The 25,231-nt window shown below is 38.5% G+C and overlaps 2 protein-coding genes across 7 annotated transcripts in view; one reads left to right on the top strand and one right to left on the bottom strand.

Moving 5' to 3' along the window:
• LOC144958883 (serine/threonine-protein kinase ULK4-like) overlaps positions 1–3,707 on the bottom strand; it is a 41,251-nt gene extending 37,544 nt beyond the window's left edge. For 2 of the 5 annotated variants that reach the window (XM_078891146.1, XM_078891144.1), the window contains exon 1: positions 3,356–3,492. The gene's annotated coding sequence lies outside the window, so the exon portion shown is untranslated. Of the gene's footprint in view, positions 1–3,355 lie in introns of all 5 variants that reach the window. The other 3 variants (XM_078891145.1, XM_078891147.1, XM_078891148.1) reach the window with 3 other exon arrangements.
• An 11-nt stretch (positions 3,708–3,718) lies between these two features.
• LOC144958884 (uncharacterized) lies at positions 3,719–25,148 on the top strand. 2 transcript variants are annotated; one of them, XM_078891150.1, is made up of 6 exons: positions 3,838–3,960; positions 13,086–13,209; positions 18,762–18,916; positions 21,103–21,218; positions 23,112–23,155; positions 24,402–25,148. In XM_078891150.1, exons 2-6 carry the CDS (start codon positions 13,120–13,122, stop codon positions 25,131–25,133), a joined length of 1,137 nt encoding a protein of 378 aa, XP_078747276.1. In that variant the 5' UTR covers positions 3,838–3,960; positions 13,086–13,119; the 3' UTR covers positions 25,134–25,148. The 2 variants fall into 2 exon arrangements, with proteins under 2 accessions (XP_078747275.1, XP_078747276.1); XM_078891149.1 differs by lacking the exon at positions 13,086–13,209 and having other exon boundaries at positions 3,719–3,960.
• The last annotated feature ends 83 nt before the right edge of the window (positions 25,149–25,231 follow it).

Raw genomic sequence — 25,231 nt, forward strand, 5'->3', positions numbered from 1 at the left:
GCTAGCAAACATGAACTGATGCCATATGATCCAAGTTTCTTAATAAGGCGTTGATGTGGAACACTGTCAAATGCTTTGGCGAAATCAAGGTACATTGCATCAACAGGTATGCCAATGTCCAAATACCTAGTCCAAGAGTCGAGAGCAGCTAACAAATTAGTGGTACATGAGCGTTTTGATATAAAACCGTGTTGATACTCAGACAGCAACTTTTGTTCCATTAAGTATTTGACTATGGATTCCATTACTTTGCAAATCACACACGTTAATGATACCGGACGATAGTTACTTGCTTTGCTCTTCTCACCCTTTTTAAAAAGTGGAGTTACATTTGCATCTTTCCAGATGCTGGGCAGCTTCCCTTCCCTAAGTGACTTGTTGAACAACTCTGCTAAGGGTTCTGCTAGCTGTTCTGCCAGTTCTTTTAGTACACATGGGTGTATCCCATCAGGGCCAGAGGATTTCGAGGAGCCTAAATTTTTAAGCTTATTCCACACATCTTTACAAGTGAATATAATGTCACTAAGAGAAGAGTCAACTTCAGATTTTTCACAATCAGGAATATCCCCCACTCTCTCATTTGTGAATACACTACAGAAAAATGTATTGAGGAGGTTTGCCTTATCTTTGTCAGCTGACACAAGTTTACCGTCACTGTCCTTGAGGTCGGCTAGGCCTTCTTGCACTTTCATCTTACTCTTAGCATAGGAGAAGAATGCCTTTGGATTATTTTTCGCATCCTGCGCTATAGACTTTTCATAGTCTAGAACTGCTTTCCGGCATGCCGCTTTTGCTTGGTTCCTGGCTCTTGTGTAGGCTAGCCAGTCTTTCTGGTCTAGTGTTCCCAAGTATTTCTTGTATGTCTGTTTCTTATTACATAACTTAGACATAGCCATCTCACTCCACCAGACAGGTGTCTTGCGTTTGCCTGCAGGCCCTGATCCACTTTTAGGAATACATTCCTCAGTTGCAGTTTCTACAGTCTTTTTGATGCAGTTCCATGTATCATTTGCATCCTTATCCTGAATTTTGGCAAGTAAATTGCTGTCATTCACACACTTTCTCAGTTTATCAAAGTCAGCTTTTTTGTAGTTATACCGTCTTTCTTTCTTTACTTCAATTTTTGTGCTACACACAAAGTTAAAAGCTAAAACATGATGATGACTTTTGCCAAGGGGAGCATTATGAGTCAAATTTTTCACCATGCTCTCTTCAAATGATAAAACTAGGTCTATGAGTGTTGGTTTCTGATCCCCTCAAAAATGCGTTGGCGACGTAACATGCTGATAGAGGAAAGAGTCTCTATAGAACTCTAAGAATTCTAATGCTTTGTTGCCTGAGGCTGTCTCATTTACCCAATCAACATCTGGTTGATTGAAGTCACCAGTGATTAATACATATGCCCTATCCTTAGTAAGGTCCAGCAGAGTCTGATACAACTTATTGGTGTTCTCTGGGGAACTAGTTGGAGACCTATACGCACATCCAGCTAGTAATTTTTCACCATCCCTCACTTTCACTTCGATCCAAACACTCTCATTAGCTAACTTTTGGTCAGGTGCCAGGGTGATTTCTTGTGCACCTATCTCCTCTTTCACATAAATGATGATACCCCTGTGGCCGTTAATTTGGTTGTCAAAACAATTAGGGAGCGTTCACATAATATGTCAACACTTTGGGGGGGAGGGGGGGTCTGCCAAATGTTGACAAGTGTTGACAAGTGTTGACATGGGGGAGGGGGGGGGGGTTCATACCCAAGATTATGTCATCAAAAATTTGGTTATACAAATAGAATAAAAACACACCCAAGAAAAACACTGTAAAAGTTGAAGCGGATTAGTAACATATATGTTATTATTCGGATAGGACATCAGTCTTCACAAATTACTTTTTACCAGATCAGGTGATCCACCTACACCTATTCACTGCTGGGTGGACAGGGAGCCCCTGAAAAAAAAAATGTGGCTGCGATGGGAATCAACTTGAGTTGTCAGGTCTTCAGCCACGCTCTAACAACTGAACTACCCTAAACATGTCTACATCTTCAAAATGGACTTTTTTTTTTTTGTTAACATCGTGTAATGCTGGCTACCAGTATTGAACAGAGACAAAGAGGTATATATATCAAATTTCACACCTTTTGGCACTCAGTTGTTTTTACCTCTTTTCCTCTGTTCAATAGCCACCATCATATGACTTTCACGAAAAATAGTCCATTTTGATGATGTCATCATATTGGGGGGGGGGGGGGGGGTCAAGTCAATGATGACAATTGATGACATGGGGGGGAGGGGGGGGGTCTAAAAATGCCAATATTTTGTTGACATAATATGTGAACGCTCCCTTAGAAAATGAACAATAACCATCCATGTCAACTTCAGCTTTCTGTACAGCCCACTTAAAATGTTTTGGTAAAACTTCTTTTGATGGTTTTTGGGAAGAAACTGTTTTTATATGAGTTGGTCCAGTGTGTTGGAATTGTGAACTTACTTCTATGATAATTTCATGTGAATGTATAGTGCTGTTTCGTAAAATATTGTGGTAGAGTTATTGCTGTTTTGTTGGAATGTACTGTTCTGTGGAGAATTTGAAGGCGTTTTTCTTTCAGCCTACTCTCCAGTGTTTTTCTTTTCCACTGCAACAATTTCAGGGCCTCGCTAACGCATCCTAGAATGCACAAGTAATTATTGGTGACAATCCCCGAAGCTGCCCTTTGAACTTGTTTGATTTTCTTGATGTGGCCTTACTGATAATGATCCCACACTGTGCACGCGTATTCCAATACGGCTCTGTCTAAAGCTTTGTATGTCTGTTCTTTCACATTTGGGAGGCACTAGTCACTAGATAGTACAGGTTCTGCCTCAGGAAGCCAAGGGTACGATTTTGCTTTTGCCACAATATTATCAATATGTTGGTCCCATTTCCGTGCTATGTTTAGTTGGATTCCCAAGTAGGGTGTATTGTGTCCACATGTTTTAAAAACTGACCGATTATTTGGCAGTCATAATTAATTTGCTGTTTTTCGTTTGTTATTGACTCACACATTTTATGCACGTCCTGTATTATGTCCAGAAAGGATTTTTTTGTGTTTGCTGACAGTAACACCAGAGGCCACAGATATAAATTGAACAAATCCAAATGCAACAAATCACTCAGACAACATTTCTTTAGCCAGCTAGATCGATGGAACACCATTCCAATCTCAGTTGTGGAAGCTCGGTCCTACACTACACCTTCAATCTAATCGGAGGCAATTTGACAGCCTCTGTCTAAACTACAGATTCAGCTAAGCTTGACTAATAGCAATGAGAATCTGAACCATAGCGGACGAATTAATTGATCCACTACAACTCACATTGCTGTTACCAGTTAAAGCTGCGAAGCATATACAAGCAATCAACTTGGATACGACACGGTTGAAACCACTGCTAAAACGGCGTCCATGGAATTCAATTGTTGACAACTTATCAGTTACTTTGTACTTTGTACTTTGTAGGCCACTGAAATTTTGTTTCATAAAAATTAGGAACAAATTTGTAGCAAAACAATAGGTATCATAATCTTTAAAAGTTCGTAAAATTGAAAATGAAGTCAATTTCTTTTTGCTAGATAGTACAACTATTGAAAATAGTTATCAAAAGTATAACGTTTCAGTTTCTTGTTTGCAGTTTTTTGTTTTTTCTTTCTTTTATCGATAACAATGAACTATCAACGGAAATGAAGACTTGTCGATATCGAAAGTAAACTTCACAAACAGTGATATATATAAGTGAGAATGATCATAATATAACACAAAATCATATACTTCATGTTAATAACAAAATGTCAGTCATTAGCCACGTTCATAGCTATAGTGCTGATGCCAACGAAATAACAATTGAACCAGGGACAGAGTTTGATGATTACGAAAGTTTTATGGCAGTGCTTAAGAAGAGACAACATCACCTGGGTGAAAAATGGGTAAGGATTTGGTATCTTTTTTTTTTTCGGGAGAAATTCCGTAAGCTCCTCGGTCTGATCCTTAGTGAAGATAGTCGCTGTTAGGGCCCTGACTGTCCCCGTCTTTGCACGTCACTCGATTGAGTCTTGTCCATGTCAGTTACAAATGACTAATGGTGTATTCAAAAAAATACCCGAAACCTATTCAAATACTACATTACACGTTTGTAATAAGTCAAATATTTGTTTGATTTTTATCTAAGAACTATATCGTTTGCGTTAAATATTTATCGGATTATGCCCTTGTACTTAAATGAATTACGAAATTTTTGGTGTTTTTACCCCGAAAGCGAATCCGTAAAATCAAGGAACTTCCATGTGTTGTTTGAACAGTGTAATGACAAGTTCTGAGCAAATTTGACTGTTTTACATTTAATTGACCTAAATATTTCGTTTTGGTGCAGCGCAATAAAGTGTTATGGTATTGTTGAAATTGTAGACCAGACCACATAGTTGTTATTATATATAGGACCTTGTTATTTATTGAGCAACACACCCAAATGAAACAAAGTCAGTGGGAGAATTTGATTAATTCATTTTGACCGAACAGCACGGGGGACCTTGTCACGGACAGATAATCCAAAAGTTGTAATATTTTGCAGTTTTCTTCTTGTAATCTTTTAAACGTTAAGGAACAATTTTTGCTTATTAATAAAAGTTTGCCTCTAAAATTACCCAGACATTTATTTTGAACGGGAACAAGGTTTCACAAAAGTAAATCAAATATCCAATATTCGAATGAATATTAGTTTTCTTCCTATCTTAGTACTTATTGAGATTAGAAATTAAGGTGTTGGTCCAAGTTCGAATTTGGTCCACTTGAAGAATGGCTAATGCATTCCCTACTCTGGATTAGCCTCACCACTCCCACCTTTTTTTCTATGTCTTTTTTATATTTTCAGACACTTCTAATATGATATGAATTGCATACAAATTTCTTTTATGAAAGCATTTTCATTGACGTCCTCACGGGAATGGGAGAGTTCTGCAATTATAACTCTCTGTGTACATGAATTTTAGGTTTTTGTTTCAAATTATATGAGTCTTCATTTGTTTACTTAATATCTTAGCGAGAAAAGCAATGTTGAACTTATAGGTTCATATAGTAAATGATAGAAAACGCAGCTTTTCAGACGTTGTGTCATAATCAGCCTTTAAAACTCATGTTTTTAAATTGTATTTTGTTTTTTGTCTTTTGATGAAAACGGTAAGATTTTATTTTTGGTCCAAGTAAGATTGATATTCGCCTTTAAAACCCCCTCGTGGATCTTTACCTTGCAGTTGGTGAGGGGGCTTGAGGCACACGGGAGGGCAAAGGTGTAAATCCCGGTCGACCGTCACGAGACCATCCCGGGTATCGAGCCAACGAGCCACATGAGCTGCTCGCCCCGGTGTGTGACTAAATTTGATCCAAACCCGGTGCCCGAATAGCAGCCCTATCCCGGGCGCCACACTATTGTCCTTATGTCGAGTCCAAATCAGTCCCGTCAATGGCGAAGCGGTCTGCCGCCTAGCCAAATAATACCGCGTTCGTGTCGCCCGGGTCGTCGGCACGTCCGAGAAAAAGCAAACGTCCCATGCATCAATCGATTCGCGGCCTGCCGATTGGAAAATGCGACGGCGGGGATGGCGAACTGACGCGTATACTGTCCCTGAACGTCGAGAGCCAGAGTATGGCAAAAAATGAGCTTTTATCAAAGCTACTGGCCGTTCATTGCGTTGATATCCTCCTTTTACAGGAGACCCACCTTTATTCAGGCGCGCAATCTTCCCGATTCCAGATCCCAGGCTATACGGTGGTCCAACGCGAGGACACTTCGAGGCTCAAAGGAGGGTTAGCGTTTACGCTAAAGAGCCATCGAAGGTAAGGGTCATTGAGAGCGTAACGGACAGCAATGGGGTGAACCGAATTTCCGTGGAAGTAGGTGGACTGTGTTTGCATAATATTTACAAACCACCTAGAGCGACTTGGACTACACCACCGGTACCGGTGGTCAGCCATCCTTCCATCTGTCTGGAGACTTTAATAGCCACCATCACGAATGGGGCTACCGAGACTGCAACGAGGCAGGAAGACAACTCCGCTCATGGATGGACTGTAATGATCTACACCTAGTGTACGATCCTACAGCCAAGGGTACCTTCCGGGGTACCCGCCATAAGAAGGAGTACACTCCAGACCTCACCCTCGTAACGAAAAGCGCGAACGGTGAACCGCTGCAGGTGAAGCGGACAGTCCTCGGGGACTTTCCGCATAGCCAGCACAGGCCGGTTCTTGTCACAGCTGGGGTGACAATACCGAGGGTGCAGTCTCTCCCACTTTGCAGATGGAATTTCAGGAAGGCTGACTGGGAGGAATTCAGTTCCTATATCGAGCAGGTCTGCCCTGCCATTCCTCCCAAGTCCAAGAATATAACCAGATTTAGTAGGCTACTGGTTAAGAGCGCTCAACGCTCTATTCCACGGGCAAGCGGAAATTCTACACCCCTTGCTGGACAGCAGAGTCGGAAGAGCTGTACCGAGAGTACCAGCAGACCCAGTCCCAGGACACAGCCGATAGACTACTTCAGTCTCTGGCAGAGGGAAGGAAGCAAACGGTGGCAGGAGACCGTGGAAAGTCTCGACTTTACACACTCCAGCCGCCACGCTTGGCGTTTGATAAAGAAATTGGACCCAGATCGGAATTTCGCGAAGGCTGCACCGGAATGCGAGGCAGACACAATTGCCAAGAATATTAAGAACCGTAGTAAGCGGGTCCCTAATCAGGCTTTTGAGCGCGGTGTCCGCAAGGCGTACCGAACGATTTTGGACTCGCTACCTGCGGAGGAGTCGGACTGGACGGCCCCGTTCAGTCCCCGAGAAGTGGGTGCAGCCATTAGCGAAGTAAAAACGGCAAAGCAGCAGGGATAGATGGTGTATATCCCGATATGGTGACGCATCTGGGCCCCAGGGCACGGGCCTGGCTAGCAGAGGCAATGTCTGACGTCCTTGCAAAAGGAAAGCTTCCACAAGTGTGGAAGCACGCGAAGATAGTTGCCATCCTGAAGCCAGGGAAGCCGGCGAAGGAGGCAGACAGTTACAGACCCATATCGCTGCTGAGCTGTCTTTACAAATTGTTGGAGCGTGTTCTATTAAACCGATGGGGGCCGGTCCTAGACGCTGCCCTGCCACCAGAGCAGGCAGGCTTCAGGGAAGGGAGGTGCACCACGGAGCAGGTCATTGCCCTTACAGAGCATATTGAGCACGGGTTCGAGAGAAAACAGCAAACAGGTGCTGTGTTTATAGACCTATCAGCGGCGTACGATACGGTCTGGTGCGATGGGTTAATGCTCAAACTTGCAAAAATCATAAGGTGCAAAAAGACCTTGAAGTTGTTCTCTTCGATCTTAGGGGGAAAGGCAATTCCACGTCGCGCTGGGAGACGTCACGAGCAAAGTAAGGAAATTGAAGAATGGGGTCCCTCAGGGGTCGGTACTTGCGCCAATGTTGTTTAACGTTTACATTAGCGATATGCCGAACACTTCCTCCCTGAGGCTGGGATACGCAGACGACTGGGCACTCGTTACTCAGAGTAAAGTGTGGACCCGTCTCGAGAGCGTACTCAGCGAGGACGTCACCAGACTCAAATCCTACTTTGACAAGTGGTACCTGAAGATGAACACTTCAAAACCGTGGCCACTGCATTTCACTTATGCAGTGGTTGGCACACCGTAAACTGAATGTCCTAGTCGGGGACCAGCCACTCCCATATGAGCCGCGTCCAAAATATATTTAGGGGTGACGTTGGATCGCAGCCTTACCTATCGGGTTCATCTCGAAGGGGTTGCCCGGAAGATAGAGAAGCGGAATAGTCTTCTGAGGAAGCTGGCGGGATCGACTTGGGGCGCTAGCCAAGCGCTCCTGAGAACATCCTGGCACTATGCTATTCCACCGCGGAGTATTGCGCTCCAGTGTGGGGTAGAAGCAGAAACGTTGAGAAGGTGGATGTAAAACTTCGCAAGTCGATGCACATAGTGTCGGGAACGCTAGCAACAACCCCTAGAGAATGGGGCCCGGTAATGGCAGCGATCCAGCCCCCCGATGTCCGGAGGGAGACCATTACGGGAAACTGGCTGAGTAAGATCAAAGAGAGAGGGAATGGGGATACCCCTCTCATGCGCATAATGAACGGTGCCCCGTTTCGAGCCGAAATAAGTCCCGGCAACCCTTGTACGCAGAATCCCTGACTACGGACAGAGCTGCACATACGAGATGGAAGTCGGTTGGACGAATTCAATCCCTCGTGGGGGCGGGACCTACACTCCTCTAAGCTTGGTGAGAAGTTGCCAGGCTTTGATACCAGTAAGAGGAGACACTGGGTAGCTGCGAATCGGCTTCGGTCGAGGAGCTGCCTAACGGCCGGTGCGTTACATCAGTGGGGTCTAACTTCCTGTCCTTTATGTCCACGCTGTGGACAAGAACCCGAAATGGCAGAGCATCTAGTCGAAAGGTGTGTTGTGACGATGCTACCAGGCGGGTTCGCGACGGTGCACGAATGCGGACCGGACTTTGCTGATTGGGTCGATCGTCATAACATAATAGTGTGAACCATAAGAAGCTGCTGCCTTTAAAAGGTTAAGTTGTTTTTGTTTTTTTTCAGGTTTTTTTTTTTTTTTCAAATGCCTAGTGAGAGAGAAAAAACAAAACAATCATACATGTATCTGCAAACAGCAGAACGTTTTCATTTTACAATGAGATGGAAGGGGAAGGGATAACATTATGACAAAAGAGAGAGAGAGAGAGAGAGAGAGAGAGAGAGAGAGAGAGAGAGAGAGAGAGAGAGAGAGAGAGAGAGAGAGAGAGAGAGAGAGAGAGAGAGAGAGAGAGATGGGCGGGGGAATGGGGGGGGGGGGGGGGATAGTAAGGGGGAATGGGAAAAGATGAAAGAAACAATGGGTTGCCTGATGATGTAGATCAAAGGAATGTTACAGCGGTGTTCACGGAGCGTACTTCGTGAAACTTTAACCTTTTACAGTGACATTTTTTTTTCTGCAGATTGCTTATGCAGAATAAATCGTTTCCACCAAGAGAGCAGTAGTAAGAGTATATTTCGACTCGGGCTTCAAATAAACTATAAATCGCAAAGCTTGTCTTTTAATGATAACATTAAGACTAAGATCTGGAGTTTGGGGAGTGTAAGATGGAATCTCGCCAATAATGGTTAAAATTGTTTTGATTTTTAAAAATATAACACACACACACACACACACACACGAGCGCGCGCGGTCACGACAGCGGGGACCATCTATTGCATGTGTTGCAACGGTAAATCAGTTTACGTGTACGTAGATCCTGAGGCGAGATGCCCCGTTACCGTGTACGCACCCCCCCCCCCCCCCCCAAAAAAAAAAAAAAAGAAAGAGACACACACACATACACACACACGCACGCAGTCTCGCATCCGCTACGAACTAATTTTGCGCACCAATTTTTACTGCACTAATGCACCAAATTGCATTTGGTTTGGCCACTTGGCCTCCTGTAACCAACTTTTTGGCTTCCTCTGACTTTCCCCGTTATATCGTTTTATACTCTGGTACCGGTAAAACTTATTTTATTTGGCAATCTAAATATCTAAATGCAACACGTGCTAACGCCACAGATTGCATTTGCTAATGCTTCTATATATACGAATTTTCCTTATCCTATCTAAATTGTTTAACAAATCTAAAGAGTTTTCGCGAGGCTAAGGTGGGTTTGGTGGTATTTGGGCTCCTGCCGAGGAATCTGGCCTCTTGCTATAGCTAGTTTGGTCTCTTACTCAAAAATGATCTGGCAACCCTGCCTGGCTAGGCGGAACCTTGGTAACAGAAACGGACCCACACGATTTCGCGAGGAATTAATCATGAAAACAATTAGGATATAATTTCAACACAACTTTTGAAATTCATCAAGGATTGTCCATTACCGAATGTTTTTTGATAGAAAACAAATGCATCTTCAAATCTAAACTGCTTTTGACGGTAAGCGGTAAGTTTTTATTTATTTTTCTGTCCAAACGAATGATTTGTCCTGGTTATAGAAGCTAAGTATTGGTAACACCGGCTCAGCTCTCTAGCATCTCTTATAATAGAATAGAATAGATGGTATCGATGTCGCTTGATTAGACCGCTGGCCTGTCGCCGAGTCTTTCCAGTCACTGAATTGAATGTCTTGTTCACAGCAGATCTACACAATGACTAATGGGTATTCATAGGCAGTTTAGTGAGCAGCAGCAGTGGCAGTCAAATTTTGACCCAACTCGCCCATAGGAAAGTTGTGACTGGAAATTGCCGTTCGCGTTTTGGGGGGTTCAATTAAAGATGCATAACTTCGTTATAAAGAGGAATATCGCAGATATTTTGGTATCATTATTTTCGTCTTTCAATTTCCTTTTAAATGGTGCCAATTAAGGAGAAATCAATTAATAATTCCAGAAGTTATATGAAGTTAAAATTTGGCAATTTTCAAATGCATTTATTTTTTTATTTACCGCGTTGTTTTTTAAAATTTAAACGCTTGTTTTTAGAATAACATCTAAACTTTATTCATGCCAAATTTCAGGGCTCTATATCGATGCGCAGACACCTTTTAACTCTGCGCCGAAATGCCTTGTTTACATTATCTTCTCATCATGGCTGCCGGGCGATATCGATATTCATATCGATATTTTATATTTAGTTATGTATTATGTTAAATTTAGTCCATAATATTTTCAGTACTATTATTTACTATGTTTTCATTTTGAATACATACTTTCCAACTTTATTTATAGGCATTTTATTGTTTTTGTTTTAAAAGTTCGTATATTTCTTCTCTTTGTGAAATTCGATATTAATAATATCGATATTTTAAAAATACCAATTGCTTTAATTTAATTTTAATTTTACTTTGCCATCAAGTCATCAAGTTTCTTTCCCATATGTTTAGGTATGTTTATCATTTGTATCCATATTTTAAAGGCCTTAGCCTTAATAATTATTAGGGTAAGATGTTCTATTAGTTTTGACACCCCCATACATTGAGAGAGAAGGGGGGGGGGGGGGATAAAATTATATTAATTGTCAGTTCAAATGATGTAATAGCAATAAACCCAAAGTGGTTCAGCAGAATTTTTTAAAGTATTAAAAGCCAGAACTTTCCTTCTAATTATAATAGGGAATCTGTTTCAATTTATTTGAACTTTTTCAATCTACCATTATATTTATATGCAATTAAATTGCCATAGGTAAAAATAAACTCATTATGTCATTACACAACATGTTTATATCTTTCATTTAAATACTCTCAAACCCTTTTTTATTCTCTATGTATTAATTAAAAGAGGGTAATTATTTGCAATTGTTTCAGTGAGATATTGGGGATAAATCCAAAAGTGATAGAGCAAATTCTTTCTTACGTCTAGCCGAGTTTTTGATTATGTAACATTTGCGTCATATTATGTAATTATGTGTTAATTTGAAATGTTTATCTTCCTCTTTATTAATGTAAATGCATTGTCCTCGATAAGACGAACATTTTGGTATACAATTTTATGATAAGAACTCCATATTGACTGTTTTAACCATTTTTTATTAACATCACGCGTTTTCGGTCACAACTTTGCAATGGTAATTTTGGGGTAAAAATCGGTCTGAAATTTCAGACTTTGAACTGCCGTAACTACATTTCTAATCAAGATAGAAACAAAATTCAAACTGTTTTGTAATCTGTGTTGCCAGCTCTTTCATATGACATTGGTTTCAAGTGTGTGAGGTACATTTAGAATTTCTATTAAACTCCCTAGTATTCAAAAATAAATACACCGAAACCATTCAATTTATTATCTGTTAAGAGTTTGTAATAAGTCAAATATTTTAAGCTTTGTTTCTTATCTGTGTAATGTAATATAAGTCGATTTTGGGGGTTTAAATGATTTATTGAGTTATGCCCCTTTGTAACTTAAGATTGAGATTTACTAAGGTTCTTTGCAGGTGATTTTTACCACGAAGCACCTTAAAATACAAGGAAAGCTTCCATGTGCTTATAGAAATAGTGTATATGCACAAGATATCAAATCCCAGCCAACATCTTTGACTGTTTTAAGCCTTTTAAGTTGACAAAAATTTGCGATTTTGGTGCATGTCGCACTCACAGAATGTTATGCGCTATTGTTCCAAAAATTGTAGTACCAGACCCATAGTTTTTCTATATTATGTTGGACCATATGTTATTTATTGAGATACAAATCATCAATGACCCAAAATGAAACAAAGTCATGGAAAAAAATATTGAATTAATTCATTTTTTTGCCGAACAGCACGGGGAGCCATATTCACGGACAGATAACTCCAAAAGTTGATAAATATTTTCATTTTCCTTCAAATAATTGTAATCTATGCTAAAAGTTGTATAGGATTACCAAATTTGAGAGAGTTAGCTTGATTAATAAAAAAGTTAATAGCCTCTCAAAAATGGACCCACGAGCAAATTTGATTTTGACACGTTTTGAGACAAAATTTCAAAAAATTGTTAAAAATTAAAATATCCATATATTCTGAACTGAAAATTTAGTTTTCTTCCTATCTCATAAGTATCTTCAATTGAGCCAAGTTTGAGGAAAATCAAAAGGGGTGTGGTTCCCAATTTCCGAAAATTTGGTCCACTTGACATGGAATGGCCCTAATGCACTTCCCTACCTCTGATCTAGCCTACACTGCACTTTCTCTACTGATCTTTTGATCATAGCTATTTTGGGCAGGAGGCACTTCTACACTATGCATATAACTTGACATCACAGCATCTAATCTATTCTTGAAAGCATTGTCATTGACGCTCTTCGCTTCGACGACATTTCCTGGCAATGAGTTCCAATGTTCAATAACTCTCTGTGTAAAAAAGTTCTGTCAAAGGGTGGTTTCAACTCTGGGTTTCAGAAGTTTATATGAGTGGCCCCTGGTGACTGATTTTGTGTCTACTGTGAAGAGCCTATCTTGAGTCGCGTACAAGCAATGTGTGAACTTATAGGTCTCAATCATATCACCGCTCAAACGTCGATAGACCATACTTGGCAGTCCTACTCTTTTCAGACGCTGTTCATAACTCAAGTCCTTTAGTCCACCAATGACCTTTGTTGCTCACCTAAGCACACTCTCTATCAGCTTCTTTGTCTACACGGTAACCGGGCACCTAGCCCCAGAATCTACGTACACGGTAAGTGGGCACCGGTAAGGGGTTGGGAAGTCAGCACGAGTTTTGAAAAGAAGTTTTGTCTTGAGTGACTAGTATTGTACTCACTGGTCTTAGTCAATGCTAACAAGGATAATGATTTACAGTATCCATTTATGTAGTTCATTTATCCATCTTTTTAAGGTATTTTAAAGCGAGAAGAAACTCATAACAAAGGCAAAGTAAAAATTATCTGGAATTGCGATTATATGATTGACCACTAAAAGGTATCAATATCCCACTAATCTAAAACCTCAATTATTTCAATCGATATCAACTTAGGCCCATCACTAGGACCATGCCTATATAAATCGTGTTGTACATTCAAGCAAGCATTATTCTAAGCACCAACATTCAATATTACCTACATACTATAACTACATGCTTCGATGTGATCACTGTGCACGTGCAATTTTTTTTTGATATTCGGAATTGTTTAATAATGGCGATTTCAGCGAGTCTTGAAGTTGGGAAAACATTTTCTACCCTGCAAGAGCTTACACCTGGAAGAGGAGCTTAACATCATTATCAGCATCATTGATTCTGAAACCATAACAGTAAGTCTCTCTCTCTCTCTCTCTCTCTCTCTCTCTCTCTCTCTCTCTCTCTCTCTCTCTCTCTCTCTCTCTCTCTCTCTCTCTTCTATCTATCTATTCTATCTATCTAACTATTGTTGGCTTTTTCAGGTTTTTCATCCTTGATATAGTATAATAGGGCATGGCACGCAACTGTGCCTATGCTAGAAATCAGTGTCAGTCAGTGACAAATTTGTTTAGAGAGCATGCATGTGTTTAAACTGTTACGACCGGATATGGTCCTTTCTTTCTGGGGTAGGCCTATTGCTAGTGCCTAGTGAAGTGGCTGTGAGCCGGGTTTTTAAAACTTTTTCTTGGGTGATGGGTCTCAGAAAAAGTACCATAGATTTTTTGTTTATGGGTGGATTTTTATGATTTATGTCTTATTTTCTTCAGGAGGAATTACTCTATCGCTTGGTGTTGTTCATTTTTTAATCAATACCAATTTAGTATATCTTTTGATTGTGGATTAAATAGGGTATATTTTAGCTTTGGATAATTAACTCTTTCAGCGCCATTGGCCACATTGTGTGGCCAGAGCAGTATCTGTTCTACTGGCCAATGGCCACACAATGCAGCCGGTCTTGAAAGGCATAATTAATAATGTAGGCCAACTTTCTGCAAAAGTACTATAAATTGAACCAATGGTACCATGTCTTTCATCAGAACATTCAATTGGCCCTAGGGGGGGGGTATTTTAATTGAGATTTTGTGCCGAATTCGAATGTCGCTTTGTCTTAGCTTGTCATCCTCATGCTGCCTCAATAAGGTGTCAGTCATTTCGTGACGGCGTTGCGAATATAAGCTCAGCCCTCGTTATAAAATTGGAAATTTGTGAATTAAAATTTCAGTGAAGGCACGGGATTTAACATCTTAGCTTTTTAATAGAATTAAATTCAGGGCAATGCTGTATACTGTATACCGCATCCATGAAGATTGTTCCAGCACAATCCTCACTCAGATCTTAGCAGCCATAATTTTAGGCCAATTTTGAAATCCATATATGGTGATTACTACCGACAATGCAATTGGTAACATCGCCGGTAAGTTTTAATGCACCACTTCTATTTGTAAATGCATTGATCCACTTTTATAAGTTCTATTTTCACATTGACAGATGTAAGCAATTGAATGACTTTGAAGCTCTTTAGTGTTTTGGAGAGAAGGGGAAGTTATTCTTTGATTCCATTTTGATTTCAGAAAGCCAGTCGTCGAGTGAAATGGGTTAGAGAGTCAGCAAATCCAGAGTTGTACTACAAGTATGTGATTTACGGCTGCTACAAGTCGGTTGAAAGAGACAGCAGATCAGCTGGAATCAGGAACTGACCGTAAGTAATTCCTAAATGTGCAGCCCACCTATATATAATGACATCCTTTCTATAGTCCCAATTCCCTCTTTTTCCCCTTATACTTGGCGGCCAGCTGCCCTGATAAAGTTGGCAATCTGAGAATAATTATTGTATAATGATATTGGACTATACTTTTTTGAAGCAAATAATGACTAATTTTACCCAGCCAACGTAAAACTTTTAATCATTTATAAAGGATTTTTAAAGAATACATCCGGTGATTTCGACCATTGGTCGACCAGACGACGGTACCACTATGTATATGTCATTAGTTATAGAAGTCTCACTATAAACAGTGCAATGCGCAGTCCAGTGTCTGAGAGAAGACGCGTCCTAACGACATTAGAATGTGTGTTTCTCCTGTTTACAAAAAGCATACCAGTTACGCATTCATTCTCAAATGTGTATTATTGTTTTCAGCGTAGATTTGACAAAACTGGGTATAAATCGAGCAAATTAAGTGCCAATATGATATCGCAAAAGAACACAGATGCTCCCATCTACTTTTAATTTTTAATACGTATTAATCAAAATCCATGTGATGCTGATTATGAGATTTGAATACTGAAATTTTTAAGTGCACCAACATTTACAAGCACTTAAAATTAGTAGATTGACATCTTACGATATTATTAAATAAACAAATACAACATCTACTAGGTATTACCCATTATAATTTCAGATTTGGACTAATGTTTAGAAGAGCGATCTCATTGGGAGGTAAGATGGCCTTTTTTTATTGGTCAAGAGTAGGAGATGACGGTTGGCTTTCCAGCATCGTTTGTAACTGCCGTTTGTTGCTATGACGATGTCGCTAAATAGTAAAACATTCAGGAACCTGAGGTCAATGTTGCTATCCATGGGTTGTCGTTACCCAGACGTTGCACTTCTATAGTTATGCAACAGATATCCAGAGCCTATTTGAATTTTAATTTTTTTTATAATTTGTTTTTTCATTTCAGGTCTATGAAGCAAAAGTGTCCCTGGAAACTCCACTCCCTTCAAGATAAAGGGGATAAGAAAGGGAATGAACTAATTGTGAAAGAAGTGAATCATGAGCACAATCATGACATAGTTCAAGCCATAGTGGATTGTCATGCGAAAAGGCGCAGATTGGATGAGAAGTTGAAAGAAATGGCTTGCCAAGCTCTCCAGCTAAATGTCAACAAGAAAATGCTCCAACAGAAGCTCAAGAGATAAACTGGCAAAGTGATACTTTGAACGATATGGCCAACTTAGAACAAAAATTGAAGGTAAAGGCCCCTACAAACATTCAAGGTCTGATGGAACACTTAAACCAAAATAAACTGCATTTGAAGGTACATGTAGCGTAAGATGAGGAGGAGGGAGCTGTAGAGGGGATTTTTGTCATGGATCCTGAAATAGAAGCTGTTTATAAGTCTTATCCTGAAGTGCTTCTGATGGATGCGACCTACAAATTGACAAATGACAGGATGGCAATCTACATTCTCCTTACCATTGATGGAAATGGAGAGTCACATATAGTTAGTTTTTTTCTGGCGCACAATGAGAACCGCAATCTCCTCAACCAGATGGTATCAGCTTTTGTGTCGCATTTCGATGTATCGACTACCTCCAAAACTAAAACTAATCACTGATAAGGACTTCACTGAGAGATCCGTCCTGAGTGCTGCATTTCCTTATGCCAAGCTGCAGCTCTGGCTGTTTCATACTCTTCACTATTTTTCTCGGGAGGTGACATCGGTAAAAATGAGTTTTCGTCCTGGGCAAAGGTCCACAGTGCTTTCCCTTCTTCAGCAGTTGGCATACAGCAACACCACAGAAGAATATGATCTGCACACGGACTGTCTGGAGGAGTCAAATTTCCCTATGGTTGTGGATTACATCAGACGTAATTGGGATGGTATCCGGAAAGAATGGGTTGTGGGCTTGAAGGCTGAATCCCTCATGTTTAGCCAGCACACTACAAATCGTCTGGAAGCGTTAAATAAGCATATTAAGTCAGTGGTTTGTAAATTTTCCAATCTGCCAGTCTTCTTTGACCAGTTTTTTATGGTCATCGATTCTTGTCTGGATGAAAGGGACTTGAGAGCTGCCAGGATGCTGGACACAACAATTTTATCCTGTGACAGTTCAGAGAAACAGTTTAGGTCTTATTTGACAAAGTATGCTTGGGACCAAATGAAAATTCAGTTTGGTGGTTCGAAGAAATTGCAAGTGACTTCTCTTCCTGGTGGAGGTTTTTGTGTTGATGGCCGCACTGATGTGCAAGTAGATTCCTGCGGATGCCTTTTCACATCACCGAATGGTTTACCATGTCAGCACATCCTTGCGGCTAGACTGCATTCAGATCTGGAGATTTTCGATGAAGCCCTTATTTTGCCCCGGTGGTCTCGGAGATACTTCATGGGAAATCGTGGCAGGTTTCAGTCAAATTCCAATCGGGCGATGATTCTGAGGTCAAGGTTACATCACTTCAAGTTCCGAGGCTTGCTTCAGATGATTTCACCAGAAAGTTAAGTGAAGCCAAAGTGCACTGTAACAAATTAGCATCTGCATTGGCCATGCTCCCAATGCAAATGTTTAATCAGCAACTGGAGCAAGTCAAAATCATGGACCAGTTGGTGAATGAGCACAGGATGTGTGTAGTAGTGGAGTGTGTTGAACGTCCACATCTCAGTATAACCAACACAGCTGAAGAGCGCTGTCCATTCATTGCTTCAGTATCATCCTCTGGTACATCAATGTCGGAAACTTTTCTAGCCACAGCTGGCCAACCTGTCAACACAGCTGAAGAGCCCCGTCCATTCATTGCTTCAGCATCATCTTCTCATACATCAATGTCGGAAATTCATAAATTGTTCTGGTAGAGAAGTCTCTCCTCCCCCTCTCTCTATTTCTTTCGCAACCATCCATTAAATAATGTGGTTATACACAGATACAAGAAAGCAATGGTGATTGGCTTAGTTTATTAGTTTACTCTTCCTTTTATAATTTTTTTTTTTTTTACTGTTATTGTTTTGGGAGATGATATTTTTTTCCTTGTAAATCATCTCTCTGTTATGTATTATTATATTTGATATTTTGAATGTATAATGCTTTTTGAGTGTATTCCTCTTTGTTGGATTTTGTGCTTGTGTCCGGATGAGACTTATAGTTGATCTCAAACTAAGTACATTGGTGGTGTGCTCTTGGAATCTACATCTGATCCCTATTTGTTCTCATGTTCCCCTGTGTCTTACTTTTTCTTGGGTGCTTTAATTGTAATTCTAGAACTTTTTACTATCCCATTTTCTTCCTTTTTACCGGCGCTGATATAACCTAAATGTGTTGCAAGCGTTGTAAAACCCCTAAAAACATAAAAATAAAACATAAGACAAGCGAGCGGAGGGGAAACAAGTCTTTCGAATCATTTCAAACAATACCAATTCAGTTTGCTGTCTGAACACTCTTAAAGTAAAAGACCGCTATGTGCAACTCAGATTTTAAAGAAATGCCTTTCACAATGGTTTCCAGTATGCATCAAAACATCCTTGGTTCACTATTGGTTTATATAAATTTGAAAAATTAAATCTAAGACTAAGAATTGTTTTAACCTGCATGACTTTTTCTTGTGTTTTTCTATTTCTAGGTCAAGGATAAGCTGTTGAACTCAGTGATAAAGGCGAACAAAAACATCCTTAACAAAGGGAAACATTACAAAGATAAATTCCAGTACTCTTACATAAGGATGTTGTGTGATAGAAGTGGGATTTACCTCTCCAGAGCAAAACAGAAGAAAACAAGGTTTACTGAATTACTGTTTTAGAGGAGAAGTAGAATACAGATACAGACAGATACATAGAATAATAGAAATCAAAAATCTACAAATAGAAATTGAAGAGTGGTTTTCTAAAATTCCTTATCTCCATTTACCCCGTTTTGAGATATGGGGGATTATTTCCCCTAACATTTCTCATCCAGTCTATTGTTTTATCAAATTCTTTCAAATCCAAGGAAATTCTTTTGCCGATTGATGCTGAAAATAAAGTTTATGTAATGAGTTTTTGGAAAACCAGCCTTCAATTTGAGCCAAAACCAGATTTGACATCATAGTATTAGTTTGCTTCATTCAGATTTTTTTTTTTGCATCATTAATAAATTCATTTGAACACTTATGATTTTGAGGGCTGACCTCGATATAAGGTAAAAACAGCAATCATTTGTGAAAGATACAGAATGTCTAAGTTTGTAAATGGGTAATTAAAGATTTATGTATTTACCGCAGTTGCCAAACATTTCAGCTCTCTTGATAAGTTCACTTTTACTCTGCATGGTTGCCTTTATGTTTAAGAAGTCAAAAGAAGAAATTTTTGATGTAATATGATTTGTAATGCTTAAGTAAATCATCCATCAGAAATCCTTTCAAAGTTAAAATGTTTATGGGCATGTTTTAATTTTGAATTAGGTGATCTTCTGATGTGCTGTGGTGTGTTTCTGCAATGGAGTTCAAATGTGAGTAACATGAAACGTACAGGACAGTAACCCTCTTTATCTTCATAGATAAGTGCACTTATTTAGACTCTGATTTGGGAGGACAGTAACTCAAAGTTCATGAGCTTTCCAGTGGATTAGGAGATTCCAAATTAACAGTTGATAGTATCCCTAACCCGCTAAATTTTAGAAAAGTTCTAGTCCAGATGATCCCAAAGTGCTTGCTAAAGATCATTAGCTGCTCCAGTAGCAAGTCATCATGACAGTAATACAGGGGTGTCATTTTTATTATTGCATAGATAGATTGACAAATGATGAGAAAGTGTATCTTGTAAGTTTCATAAAATTCATTATAAGACATTAGATCTTACTGACATTATATCTAGGGAAGCCCTCATATATTCCTTGACGAAATTTTTTTTTTTTTACTTTTAATAAGAAATACTGTTTAAAAAACAACGATTTGAAAAAATTGTATTTATTTTGTTTAAAGTTTAGAGATAATAATAGAGAACACAATGGTATGATGGTTTCTCATAAAATCATTTCTATGCAGAAGATTTAAAATTTTACATTTGAGTAGATAAACTTTATTACTCCACTGAGGGCATTACGATGTGTTTTGCACACACTCACTCTTAGGCAGACCCTCCATAGATAGCATGTGGCACAAAGCACATCTCACACAAGACAAGTAGAAGTGAACACAACAAGTTGAATTATCAAACAATTCACAAGCACTTTCTTTCACAAATAACACTGAAATAGGATTGAAATTGTTTGCATTCGCAGAAAACAAGCAGTCTTCAAGGCCTTATGAATTACTCCAAAAACAACTTGAAAGTTTAATTTCTCATTTTGTTGTTGTTGATTTTATCACTTTCATAGACCTAATTTAATTGTAGTCACTCGTGCAAATTTGTAGTAAAAATATCAGAACTTAAAGTTTCCTTTGTCACATTGGTGACATGAAAATCTCGTGGTGACATCATATCCTAGAGATGACTTGTAAACACAGACATAATATTTTTTATTTTATTTTAGACCATACAAGTAGTAGTAAATAATATAACTTTTGTCAGAAATATGAAAAAAATGTAAACATGAATAAAAACTGTTGATTCATTTACCTCACTTGATCTATTCAAAAGCGAAAGTAGGTCACCTGTGCATGCTAATTTTTTTTTTTTTTAATCTATTTATAAAGAATCCTATTTTCTGCAACATTTTGCACCACAGCACCTGGAATAGTTAATCTATTGAAACCATTTGCAATTTTTACCAAATCTGTTGGGTTGGACATGCAGAAAAGGCTTTTCCACTCAAAAGTTGTATTTTCCGCTATAGTGTTGAGATATAATGGTCACGCACAAATAAACAAAAGCATTTAGCGATGTTGTCACAAGGATTAATAATAAACTGAATAATGTATTTGTTTCAATTATGTATTTTCAAAGCAATACAATCATCCAAATAAGTATTCTTTTTTTTTATTTCAGCACAAAAAAAATAAATTGTCCTGTCCACATTTACGTGAGAGCTATCAGAAGCCGAGATAAGATGGTTGTCATTCGGTGTCATTTACAGCACAATCATGAGCTAAATTTGACTGCTAGTGAGTTCTCGAAATTCATGATTACTTTAGATTATATTACATTTTTGTAACTTTTTGTTTGTAATCAAAGCTATATACATCCTAAGTAGTAGTTCTTCAGAACCATAAGCTAGTGTTTGTGGCGTTAAGTGGACAGTAATAGTTGCTGTCTCCCCAACAAATTTAACAAACCCACCAATGGGTAGGCAGAGGAAATTACATGCAAAATGCCAGTCTTAGGGCATGCCACTATATACTGATTGGGCTTTCATTCCTAATATGGATCATGTTGTGAGTCCAAGCCAAGATATGACTGCTACATTTACACTGCCGTGCTTCTTCTGGACTCAAGTGTCATTAATTGGGTGTTTGAGTGCTTAAGGTTATTTATTTTTCATAATAAGACGATTGAAATCAACCCCCCGCCCCTCTCTCTCTCTCTCTCTCTCTCTCTCTCTCTCTCTCTGTCTCTCTCTGTCTCTCTCTCTCTCTCTCTCTCTCTCTCTCTCTCTCTCTCTCACATGTTCATTCATTCGACTTCAAAATCACTACAACAGTCACACACGTATCTTGTTCGAAGTTCACATAGAATAACCTCTCAGATGGATATCCTGGATGTCCTTCTGCCAATAGCAATTGCGACGTAGCCTGGTCACTGTCTATTCAGTCCTGTCAGCCACGTCTTCTGATCATCTCCTTTGTGGTCTTCCTCTGTCTCATCTCCCCTCGTTCAACCCATCCCTCCATTATTGTTTTGTCAATAGTCTGATCTCGTTATTGTGGCCAAGGAATGCCTTTTTTTTTGATAATTTGCAGGGAGCTGTCCAGCCCTTTGTGAGCTTCTTTGTTATGTCATATGTCAGAGAAATTCTCAGAATCTTTTGATTGTATTTGTGAAACTATCTGGTCTAGTGGTATGACACCCGCCTTCAGACTGGAAGGTCCAGGGTTTGAGCAGCACATAGTTGAGTCCTTGGAAAAGGCTTTTTGCTCACATTCTCTCACCTAACTTAGGTATAATATGAATACCTGGCTGTTAACAGCATCGTCTCTGTGTGAAAACTTGTAATATGTCACGCCTCGCCCTACGTGTTAGGCATTGCTGTTGGTTTGGGACCCTTTGTAAAGTGCTTTGAGCATGTTTAATGGATATTGCGCTTTGTAAATTCTCCATTAAAAAAAAAAACAACATGAAAGCTTGAAATGTTTCAAAGACAATTTTAGAGATCATCTATGCTTTGCAGTCATACAATGTTGTTGAAACTATTTGCATAGCTAAATCATATGTCAGTGTCAGGCCTTACACATTCACAGTTATATTATTACTTATGATGTTGAATATCCTTGGTTGTTGTTTAGAATTTTGTTGTTTTCATTGATATTGATATCATTGGCATGTCATCATCATCATCATCATCATCATCATCATCATCAGGCCTGCCCACTAGATATTCCTGAGTTCATAGTTCCCTTGAAAAAAACACACTTCTTCCTTCGGGGAGCCAGCGTCAATCATGCTGGTGACAAATGCTGCACCATGTCATAAGCACTCAGAGCGTCCTGGAATTGTTCATGACATCCTGTCACAATTTCTTCTAGCAGATTGTTTCCACTTATACATAACTTACTTCCTGTATTAATAATTTGTTCCTCTGCAGAATACATTATTGGTGTTCAATTGTCCCAAACTTTTCATTAAGTAAACAAAACACAAAACAACACTTGATTGATTAGAAATGGTTATTTAGTCCTTTACTTGAAATTAAAGAAATTAAATATTTTTAATGAATTAGGCAGGGTTTTGTCATCATCATCGTCATCGTTATCATAATATCATTACCATCTCGCATCATTGTTGTCATTGTAATCATATTAGAAAATTATGTTTATTTTTACCATAACATCTGATTACAGGATTCCCATTTGTGAAAAAGCAGAGTGAGGGGGACGAACTGGAGGTTTGTAAAAGTTATATGGTTTTTGATTTGTTATTTTTTTTTCACTATTGTAAATAGACATCGATGTTTCTTTATGATTGTATTGTATTGATTTGCTACCCAATTCTCATTTGATGTCTTTTACAATTTACCTATGTACTTTTAAAACAATAACACTCAATATGTGACCCATCATTTCAAATCATGTATCATGTCGGGGTGGTTGAGATGAAGAAAAAAACAAAACAATTAAATTAATTGTCATAATTAAATTGCTTGGATTAAGTTTATGTTTTATAGAGGGCAAGAGATGTAGTTTCTAGAGTAGAGTATCAAAATCTGACATGTCTGGTTATGTAAACATAAAAATTACTGTTGGTCTCTGAGTCGCAACTGAAATAAATTACCATTTTGGTAGGTCATATATTATTTTTATTTTCAATTCCCTTATAGTTTCAATAAGACACATTTCTTAAACAGTCCGTATTCTATTAGAAAATTCTCTCTTTCTATGTACTATAGCTGACCAATTCAAACAAACAAAATATAACACTTGGTATACGACAATAGAAGGAGACAAAAAAAACAAATGGATGAATTGTTCACCCCAAAAATTTAGTGCAAGTGTTAAACGAGATCTTATTATATTTAAGTTTGATTTAGAATACATTCTTTTACAGTTCCTGTTAAATTGGTCAACCTTGAAATTTGGGTCTGCGTTCTGTCAATCTCAATTTCTCTTCTAAATTAATGAATGGTTACATCTCATGTTATGTTGATAAGAATATTAATGATGATAATAATAATGATAATAATAATGATAATAATAATAATAATAATAATAATAATAATAATAATAATAATAATAATAATAATAATAATAATAATAATAATATTAATAATAATAATAATAATAATAATAATAATAATAATAATGATGATGATGATGATGATGATGATGATGATGATCGTTCTAATATAGTTCTGTTCTTAAAAAAATCCCAAAGCACTTTACATCTGATTAAAACAACGAAAACACAGTTCTGCAGGTCATGATTCACATAAAGATTCTCTATATAAGAAAGTCTTGAGTCTTTTCTTGAAGTCTGTTGTGTTTTGATGATAAAAGTTTTTTTCTTGGTTCAAGGTGATTTCTTTCTATAATTAAACTGGCCATTTCATTGGTCCTACCACAGCTACACATGTTCCATCTCCATAGATTGAAAAGCAATTTCTTACTTTTTTTCTTCTTTTTTCTTTATTTCAGCCTACCCAAGAAACAGACAATTTTGCAATGGCTATGCCTGGAAATCATGCAACTCCACATTCGATATCATTCATTCCAATGTCAGAAAAAAGATCTGTTGTAAATAAACAACATGGTGTAGAACATTTAGGACCTACAACATCCGTTGTATCAAACTATTCATCCAACAATTCGCATACGATTCAAAAACTTGGTAATATTGGAGATGGCAGACAATTTTCTATAATAAGAAATCAAGATGGCACAGCCAGGGTTGTGACAAAAAATTCAGGCTTAAACCTAAACCAATCCTATTTACCTATTGCTTCTCCCCAAAGAGGTATTGGCAACATTTCCTCCCCATCCACTCCCCAAAACCATCACGTAATATGCACAATTGATCCACCTCAATTCAATGATAGTGATAGAATAAAAGCAAACGTACGCAGAGTCACCATGGCTGATGACAATGAAGATGAGAGTTTCATGCTGGACGATAACATTGATTCCCATCATCCCGTTATCAAAAAAGAAGTCATTGAGCCAGCAGTGTCAAAGGAATTTGTTATTGAGGTGGTTGAAAACAAATTTACAGAACGGATGAAGGATGAGAGTTTTCGCCAATCCAAACATTTCTTATATGCAGTTTCAGTGGCTGAACGGTTGGATATTCTGGATACAAAAAAGGCATTTCAAGCCAGGAAGGAGATGGATGATATTTTGTATAAGTATGTGCTTGATTCTGATGATTAAATAGTATTTATTGAATTGCTTTGGTTTTCGTTATTGCTCATTGTGTTCGGTTTGTTTGCTTGTTTTGGTTTGTTTTTTTCTTCTTATATATTATCCAT

This window comes from Berghia stephanieae, chromosome 13, assembly GCF_034508935.2.
Source record: "Berghia stephanieae isolate SIO BIC M18660-M18661 chromosome 13, UCSD_Bste_1.3, whole genome shotgun sequence".
Classification (NCBI taxonomy): domain Eukaryota; kingdom Metazoa; phylum Mollusca; class Gastropoda; order Nudibranchia; family Aeolidiidae; genus Berghia; species Berghia stephanieae.

Bases quoted from the DNA above. Each gene is read 5' to 3' on its own strand.
- LOC144958884 (XM_078891149.1), top strand. From the start codon at position 3,823: ATGTCAGTCATTAGCCACGTTCATAGCTATAGTGCTGATGCCAACGAA. The intron at 3,961-18,761 runs GTAAGGATTTGG...TTCTATTTCTAG, and splicing joins ATCACCTGGGTGAAAAATGG to GTCAAGGATAAGCTGTTGAA. The intron at 21,219-23,111 runs GTGAGTTCTCGA...ATCTGATTACAG, and splicing joins TGAGCTAAATTTGACTGCTA to GATTCCCATTTGTGAAAAAG.